We start from the raw sequence: 9,235 nt of genomic DNA, 5'->3' as shown, positions 1-9,235 counted from the left end.
ATGTGTTGCGACGGCGAAGGGCTCCTTTTGGTCCAAAAGGTCTCAGAACTTTACCACAAAATCTCCACTCTCCAAAGCCTCCAACCCTCCAAACATGTCAACTCCCTCTTCTCTCAGCTCGTCCTCACCTGCACCCCTCCGCCGCCTCCTCCTCCGTCTCCGCCGCTCATCGACGTCTCGAACCTCAGCTCCACCGTCCAAACCATGAGATCCCATCTCATCAAGCTCTGCGGCCAAGCCGAGGGCTTACTCGAGCACCATTACTCGACCATCTTAGCCTCCCACCAGAACCCTCTTGACCATCTCTCCCTTTTCCCTTACTACTCCAACTACCTCAAACTAACCCATCTCGAATTCTCCATTCTCACCCGTTACATATCATCCTCTCCACCGTCCAAAGTGGCATTCATTGGCTCTGGTGCTCTCCCGTTCTCGTCCATCATCATGGCTTTGAAATACCTCCCAACGACCGAGTTTCACAACTTTGATGTCGACTCATCCGCTAATGCCAAGGCTATGGCACTCGTGGCAAGCGACGTGGACTTGTCGAAGCGGATGTTGTTCCACACTACTGATATCATGGACGTCACCTCGAACATGTTGAGAGAGTTCGAGGTGGTTTTTTTGGCAGCGTTGGTGGGAATGGAGAAAGAGGAGAAAGTTAAGGTAATCGAGCATTTACGTAAGAACATGACTAGTGGCTCGTTGTTGATGTTGAGAAGCGCGTATGGTGCACGTGCGTTTCTTTATCCAGTGGTGGAAGCTTCTGATCTTCGAGGGTTTGAGATTCTTACAACGTTTCATCCTACTGATGATGTTGTCAATTCGATCGTGTTGGCTCGATTATAATGTGATTTAAAACGTTATTATATAATTATTATCTATACTTAATTATGATCCTATGACACGGAAAAAAAGAGGATCTATGTAAGCCGGTGAGCATTTCATTGAAATAAAATTCGCAACAAATGAAAACCTTAGTACATGAGTTGTCCACCCGAGTCATCTGTCTCTCCTAGTAGTTTTTTCGATATATAAATATTTATAATACTGTGTTGTTTTCATATAAGAATTTTACCGTATTTTTCGGTATCCATCTGTCAATTCACGTCGTGATCTGTAATTCAAACGTTTGAAAAGTGGATCGTGATAACCTTACTAATATAATTATATAATTAGTGATTACTTTTTATTTAACGGGATCATTTCCATTTGATGTGGCCTCAAAACTTTTAATATGGCCGATCAATTATCTAAGATTCCGATTATTGTGATTATAGTCGATCGAGAGTTAAATAATTTGTTTATTATATGAATAAGTTCGGTTCGGTTTGCTGGTTTGAACTTTTTTAGTTGGGTCAACCCGACCAACCTAACAATAAGATTTTCAACCCAACTCTACTTTTAAGAGCATATTTATTGTTTGTAACAGATGTTAGTAATGTGTCGTAACTCGTAAATGTTTGATATTTGAGTTAAACGTGACCATCATATTTTATTCAGGTCATTCACGTCACCGACCCAAATAACCTGAAAATTCAGGTTGGTTCAATTCAATCCGACCTGTATACACCTGTAATGCTAATTCTGTGTTATTAAAGTTAACCGTGTTTCTCCAAAATTATTTCGGTAATTTCAAGTCATGTCAAATATTATAAAAAATATAAAATGATCACGTAAGTTGTGACACCGAGTAAAAGAGAAGTACATGAATGAACCGAGACCACGAGACTAATCTTGAAAATATAATAGTTAAGAAAGACTTACAGCTATACGGTCTCTTTTGTTCTTCATCTAGATCGAGTGTGTGAGTAATATGATCCTAATAGTGTATTTCTCATATATATTTTTAAAATATATTTAAATTTATTTAATGTCTTGTAAATAAAATTTTAATATTAATTTTTTTTATTTTATTTTAAATTTAATAATCATTTTCCATTTAAGAAAATCGTCAATTAATTTAAATGATGATCGAGAATTTTGTTCTTCTCTGATTTCTCTTATTCCTATTGAATTTCTCCGTTTTTGAGGTCTATGATTCAAATTGTCGGCAAACGTCATGCTTTTTTCAGGAATTTCGGTGTTTTTGATGGGAGAAATCTCTCGATTTGATAAGGAAGATGCAATCGACGGCCAGATCTCATCAGCTTCTAAGAACGGTGTACGCCGGCGGTGGAAGGAAGCTGGAATCTTCATTTTCAAGGAAAAAGGATTTCATCGAGCTACTACGGATTGAAGTAGGTAAGAGAAAAGTAGGTCAAGAATTTGAGTTCATTTTCGTGAAATTTAATGTTTAGGAATTGAAAATTTAAGGTGAAAATTGACAAATTGAATCCAAGTATATGGATAGAAATAAAGGTTTTCTAGTTGAACTATTTCTTGATAGTTGTTCAGATTCTGTGAAACATTTTGTTTGAATATTGGAGTTTTGTTGTTTCTGTGAGACATATATTACAAATCTCTGGATGATCTTTAAGCAAGGATGTGATGATATTAATCGAAACGTTCAGGCTTCTGTCAATTGAATTCTTTACAACATTTCACACATTTTAAGTTGTATTTTGTTAGTATTCCATTCATATTTTTATAGTATAATGTAAATATTGATTAACGTCTCGTATTGATATTGAATGTTTTGGATCTGTGGAAACAAAAAGATGTTGATCGATGTGATGTCCCACATTTGTTGGGGAGGAGAACAAAACACCCTTCCCTTTATAAGGGTGTGGAAACCTTCCCCTAGCATACACGTTTTAAAGCCTTGAGGGGAAGCCTGAAAGGGAAAGCCCAAAGAAGACAATATCGGCTAGCAATGGATCTGGGCCATTACAAATGGTATCAGAGCCAGACACCGGACTATGTGCGAGCGAGGAGGTTGTTCCCCAAAGGGGGTAGACACGAGACGGTGTGCCAGTAAGGACGCTGGGCCCTAAAGGGGGGTGGATTTGGCGGGGTCCCACATCGATTGGAGAAAGGAAAGAGTGCCAGCGAGGACGCTGAGCCCCGAAGGGGGGTGAATTGTGATGTCCCACATTGGTTGGGAAAGAGAACAAAACACCCTTCCTTTTATAAGGGTGTGGAAATCTTCCCCTAGCAGATGCGTTTTAAAGCCTTGAGGGGAAGCCTAAAAAAGACCCTTCCTTTTATAAGGGTGTGGATTTGGGCCGTTACCATCGATATTCAAATTTGTGTTTGTTCGTCCTGTTTTGAGTATCTTTTTATAATTGTTACGTGTGGTTTCTTTTGGATCCATATTCAAGGATTTGATTTGGCAGAAGGATAGGTCTATTTTGGCTTATCAAAACCTTGAGATAACAGAGTCATTTGATTATCTCTCTAACATGTCCAAACACATAAAACAACACGAGCATTGAATTCATTAGTTGTACATATATATTATATCCTATGAATCATTGAGATTTTATAGTTTAATCTGCTAATTGAAAGAAGAACATTATTTACTATGGATACATTTAATGGCTTCTAGTAGGCTCTCTTTTTTCAGTGGCTTGCCTAAATGAACATCCATTCCAGCTTCAATTGTTCTTCGTGCTTCTTCTCCTGATGCATGGGCAGTCAGTGCAATAATTGGAATGTGAGTGTTGTAATCTCTTTCCACCTTCCTTATCTGTCTAGTTGCTTCATATCCATCCATTACTGGCATCTACCATATGCAAATTCTCATAAAAATCAATCTCAAATGAACATAAATTATTGCAGGAAGCTAAAAACTTGATCATTTGCAAATATGTTCTAGTTGGAAGTAGGATAATGAGTGCATTTCCATTTAGTAGCTAAGTTCTTACCTCACAGTCCATTAGTATGTAGTCGTAAGGAAGAATATTTGAAGCTCCGTGTTTTCGCTGATTGCCTAAGCCATTGCAAACGAACTCCAAAGCTGCCTCTCCGTTTTCACATATCTCAACAGTTGCGCCAAGTTTTTCAAGGTTCAATCTAGCTAGTCTTTGTAACACTACATTGTCCTCTGCAACCAAGATTTTTTTCCCACCTAGAGGTTTTTGTATTTCTTGGTGTTGACTTTGCTGCCCACTAACTGGTGAGATTCTAGTCTTTGAGCCTAAAAAAGAATGAATTTGATTCAATGACAAATTCTTTGGGGAGGTCCCCGTGCTTGATTTTGTTTCTTGTTGTACTCTTGTTGCAATTTGGTCTCTAAAATTTGGTGAAATCCTCTCCTTGGCCTTACCACGATATTCGTTTAGGGATGAACTTGGATCTTTTGGAACACTGTCACTCTGATATAATCTACTACTTTCTCTGCCTTGTAATGTGCCTCCAAACTCTGGAAGAAGTCTTATCACTTCATACAAACGAGAACCATGAAAAGGTCTGGATATAACAACATCATTGAACTCCAAAATGTTCGAGTCTAGCCCCTTGTGGTTGACGATGTGTGACATTTGATTCTCCACCAGCCAAACAACCTTACAATAGGCCTCTTGAAGTCCAGTTCTAAAATTAGACACCATATTGCATATTTCTGTGAATGGTCCTGCACCGGCATCGATTACAATCAAGATGAAGGTAATTCCACCTTTGGGACTAGTCTTTTTGAATACTGAAAGCAAGTAATTTGTCTCTTCTTTCATTGCACCCAAAGAAGCATTTGTATTTAGCCCATTGCTGGAGTTACCAGATGCTGATTTGTTTAGGTAATCACTTGATGAACTATTACCTGACCTGCCTCTTGGGCTGTGCCTAGAATGGCTCTGTTTCTCTAATATTTTCTGTAGAGTGAAAAGAAGTTGCTCCCACTGATTCATAGCCATTACTCTTACTCCAAGACTTTCCATGAATTTCTTGCATATCATTCTTCGTTGATCGTTTCGAATTAAGAGAAGGACACGAGATGTTTCGGTTTTTAAACTAGTAGTTTGGATTGGTCTAGGGGAACGGGGACTTGGACTGGGGGCTCGAAATGTCAGTTTTGGGGCAGCCAATGATTGACATGTGTTATTACCAGAATTGATGTTGCCCTCTGAAACATTAAGAAGAACACTGAACCTGAAGCATGTTCCCTTTGCTCCAATCTCTTTGTCTAAAATTTCTATATCCCCTCCCATCAAGCGTACCTTCAATAATAGAAACAAATGTACTTGAAATTTCTTTGATCTACGTAATGAGCTGAGCTTCAACTTAAACATTTAGTAGCAAATTAGCAAGATACACGAGGGAAAGTTACATACCAAAGATTGAACAATGCCAAGTCCCAAGCCAGTTCCTTGTCCCTGAGCTGTTTCCTTTACCTGGACGTAGTTCTCGAAAACCAATTTCCGCTTCTCTTTAGGAATGCCTTTCCCTGTGTCATCTATCTCAAATATAAATTCATAACAATTAGGATTCAAATGAACTCCATTATCTGCGGTTTGCTGTTCTCGTAATGTTGGTGTGTCCTTGCATAATAAGAAGGATAGATGCTTCAATATTTCACCATTGTGATTCGAAGGAATCAACTTATTCTGCATATCAGGTAAATTCTTCACCCACGCTCGAACAGTTACGTGGCCTTCGGAAGTAAATTTAACAGAATTGCTTAGTAAATTGCACAACACTTGTTTAAGCTTTCCTCTATCACCTTTCACTTGTGAAAAGTTGATAATGGAGCCATCATAAGGATCTAACACTATGTCTATTCCTTTCTTCATTCCCACTGGATGATACAAATCTACCACATCCTCAAGAAGTTGACTCAAATTAAATTCTTCTTCCTCAAGCTGTGTTTTTCCTGCTTCAATCTTGCTTGTATCCAAAATAGAGTTCAATATGGCTGAAATAGATTATAACCAAATTTTTATATGTTTGACAATCAAGGAGATGAATGTTCAAGTTTTGAATGTGAATTACCTAGAAGATCCTTTGTACAACCATCCATCTGTTTTAGGTTTATGTTTAAATCTGAACCTGGGGCAGCTTCGTTATGGCATATCTCAATCAAGCCAATAATTCCTGCCAAAGAAGCGCGAATGTCGTGGCTTGCTTGTGTGAAAGCAACACTCTTGTTCATACTTTTTCTCTCTGCTTGTTGAGTTGCTTCCATTTGTTGAATGAGTTTGGCACATAAATGCATCTCTCTGTTTGCTGCTCTAATGACTATGAACACGAAACCAAAAATGGAGATAACTGTAGTACTCATTGTTAGTATAAGAAGAATTAGTCCCATTCTACTACTCTTGTGGACAAGGCTAGCTAACTCTTTCTGTGGCAATACTAATGAATAGACCTGAAATAAAAACATAAGTAACAGACAATTCTTATAATTATGAACTGATTCATATGTTCTTAACTTTTCAGGAAATACGTTCTTGTTGGAAATGATGACTTACCAACTGCACGCCCAATATCTCAAGTGGAGAGCAGTATATCATATAGTTTGTACCGAAGAGATTATAGAAATAATCCTTTGCATCAAAGGCTTCTTTCCTAGGCCGACATGAGACGTTCTCAACGCGAGCAGTTTCATTGTCATTCGGCTTCAAGAACCGAAATGAAGCTGAACCATTAGCAAGGACCATCTTAATGTTCTGAAACCCTTGGACTAGAATTTCTCCTTCAGTGCTGGCCAGGTACAATCTCCCTCCTTGTCGTTCAATGCTAGTGAAGAACAGATCAATGAGTGCTTTGATTGAAAACCCAAATGAGAAAACTCCATTTCTTCCATTTACTCTGACTGTGTTGAGCAACAAAAGTTCATGATCTGAGCTCCATTTTTTCCCTACAGAGGCACTTTCTTCGTTATTCAGGGCGTCTCGGAACCAGCTCGTCTTGGTAGTGACTGTGGGTAAGGTCTCTACCATATCCCCATATAATTCCCCTGTGCTGGAGTTTACTAATTGAGTCCGCCAACTCCATTCCCTTCCTGGAGGAGGAGGAGGAGGATAGAATTTGGCAGTGAAGGTTGAGTTAGAATAGACTGCAAAAGTTTGGTTTTTGTCAGTGTAGTATGAGAAGAATAGACCATCTATCCCAATATAGGAAATTTGAGTCAGGTATGGAATGATTGCAAATCCTTGAAATAACATAGGAGCAATCTGAAAGATCAAAACACATTCAAAACATTAATAGTTTGAAGACGTAATCGACATTACTCGATGTTTCGAGCCCAAATCGAGTCAACCATTTAAGATCAAGGATCCTTTTTCTTATAGTCGAATTTAAACAAGTTGAGAACAAGGAATTAGGTAGATATCTATCTGCTAACCTTAGATTTCAGTTCAAAAGACGAAATCTGACTTCCATTGAGAGATGAGTCGAAAGTTTTAACTAAACTTGTTGTCGACGAATAAATTGGTTGAATCGAAGTCGATATTCTCTCCATCTCGATTGACATTTCTAAGGTATCATTGTAGGTATTCGTGAGGAGATGAGAATGAATACGTTTGATCGTACCGTACCAGCATGGAATCAACAAGCTTGGAAGTACGAGTAACACAAATGCCTGCAATGAAGGTTCAAGTTCGAATATTCATGTCATTTTGGAGAAAAAGAATTCGAATATGGATTTAAATGGAAGAATTATTCCTTACCAATAAAATGGAGAAAGAAATTGGCCTTGAAATTATGAATAAGAAAAGCTTCATGGCTGTTCTCTTCTTCTACTTGTGAATTTTCCAATCATTACCTAATTTCACCACCAAGAAATATACAAATGAAAAATAAAAAAATTAATATTCAAAATAATAATTAAAAAAAAATTAATTAGCCTTTTGAAATTGGCAAAAATGGAAATATGAGAAAATTAAGGAATTTGGGATTTTGGAGAATTTTCATTAATTTCAATTAAATAAAATATTAAGAATAATAAAAGCAGATTATGGATAATAAAATCTAAAATAATTACAATTTATTAAAAAAAATATGAAATTATAGCAAAATGAAAAAATAAATGGAAATAAAGTGAATGGGAAAAGAAAGAATTAATAATAATAATAACAATATGAGTTTATATAATATATTTTAAATTAAAATTAATTAAATCTGTTAAATAAATATGATAGATTATGATTTTATTAGTTAAGGAAATAATTCTAAATATTAAAAAAAACATGCGAAAGAATCAAAATATACCCAGAATATGTTTCCTAGGAAAAAACAGGCCATGTTTTTTTTATTTATTAAATAAATAAATAAATAAAAGAGAATCACATTTTTTGAAGGAAAGAAATTAAGGAAAAGTGTGTAATAAATTATTTTAAGGAAAGTAAATAAAATAATTCAAAACATAAATCAAATTAAATAAAGAATTTTAAGGAAATAAAATAAAATAAAAAAAAGGTAATTGTATATATTTTCTGTTAATGGCATATTATTGATAATTATTCTTTTCCTTTTTCCGTACAAAATTATTACATTAATTCAAAAGGTTGAAAAAAAAAATTAATTAAAGTTCTAAAATTTTGAAAATTACAAATTTTCGGAATTTTAAAGTTCATTTAAAATATATATATTTATATATATTTGTTAAAAACATATCATATACAAAATTAAAATTTTGAGACTAATTTATTAGACACGTAGATTAAATAGACATAAAATTTAAAATTGAAGGACTAAGCTTGTATTGTAATGGCGGAAAAATAATTATAAACGTTGTTACGATATTTCATGAATATGTTACCTATTCTCTTAACCCGATTCAATATTCTATTGAAAACATATCAAACAAAACTGATTAAATAAACCCTAAACCCTAAACACGTTTAAAAGTTAAAAGGGATTAAATAATCACAAAATTGAAGGATTAAACTTATATTTTAACGAAAGAAAAATAATTATGAACGTTATTACGAGATTCCACGAACATGTTACTTATCCTCTTAGCCCAACTCGATATTCCACGAGTATGTTACCTATCCTCTTAGTCTAACTCGATATTTCACGAGCATGTTACCTATCCTCTTCCACGAACATGTTACCTATCCTCTTAGCCCAACTTGATATTCCACGAGTATGTTACCTATCCTCTTAACCCAACTTGATATTCCATGAGCATGTTACCTAGCCTCTTAACCCAACTCGATATTCCACGAGCATGTTACCTATTCTCTTAGCCCAACTCGATATTCCACGAGTATCTTACCTATCCTCTTAGCCCAACTCAATATTCCACGAGCATGTTACCTATCCTCTTACCCCAACTCAATATTCCATGAGTATGTTACCTATCCTCTTAACCCAACTTGATATTCCACGAGCATGTTACCTATCCTTTTAA

The 9,235-nt window shown here is 35.9% G+C and overlaps 2 protein-coding genes across 2 annotated transcripts; one reads left to right on the top strand and one right to left on the bottom strand.

Annotated features, from left to right (window-relative positions):
• Positions 1-849, top strand: LOC111799305 (nicotianamine synthase-like). Its single transcript, XM_023682816.1, has one exon. It carries the CDS (start codon positions 1-3, stop codon positions 847-849), a length of 849 nt encoding a protein of 282 aa, XP_023538584.1.
• A 2,313-nt stretch (positions 850-3,162) lies between these two features.
• Positions 3,163-7,364, bottom strand: LOC111798859 (histidine kinase CKI1). Its single transcript, XM_023682210.1, has 6 exons — positions 7,223-7,364; positions 6,348-7,052; positions 5,869-6,307; positions 5,211-5,791; positions 3,810-5,096; positions 3,163-3,667 (listed from the first exon to the last, which is right to left on the bottom strand). Exons 1-6 carry the CDS (start codon positions 7,349-7,351, stop codon positions 3,458-3,460), a joined length of 3,351 nt encoding a protein of 1,116 aa, XP_023537978.1. The 5' UTR covers positions 7,352-7,364; the 3' UTR covers positions 3,163-3,457.
• Positions 7,365-9,235: the final 1,871 nt, after the last annotated feature.

This window comes from Cucurbita pepo, chromosome LG07, assembly GCF_002806865.2.
Source record: "Cucurbita pepo subsp. pepo cultivar mu-cu-16 chromosome LG07, ASM280686v2, whole genome shotgun sequence".
NCBI lineage: Eukaryota > Viridiplantae > Streptophyta > Magnoliopsida > Cucurbitales > Cucurbitaceae > Cucurbita > Cucurbita pepo.
Note: the sequence above shows the minus strand (reverse complement) of the source record. Positions and strands in the feature narration are given on the sequence as shown.

What these genes read in the sequence shown, in the direction of transcription:
- LOC111799305 (XM_023682816.1), top strand. Translation starts at nt 1, where the DNA reads ATGTGTTGCGACGGCGAAGGGCTCCTTTTGGTCCAAAAGGTCTCAGAA.
- LOC111798859 (XM_023682210.1), bottom strand. Translation starts at nt 7,351, where the DNA reads ATGTCAATCGAGATGGAGAGAATATCGACTTCGATTCAACCAATTTAT. An exon ending in CTTTTGAACTGAAATCTAAG is followed by an intron (nt 7,053 to 7,222) that starts GTTAGCAGATAG and finishes TTGATCTTTCAG; the next exon opens with ATTGCTCCTATGTTATTTCA. An exon ending in ACATACTAATGGACTGTGAG is followed by an intron (nt 3,668 to 3,809) that starts GTAAGAACTTAG and finishes TGCATATGGTAG; the next exon opens with ATGCCAGTAATGGATGGATA.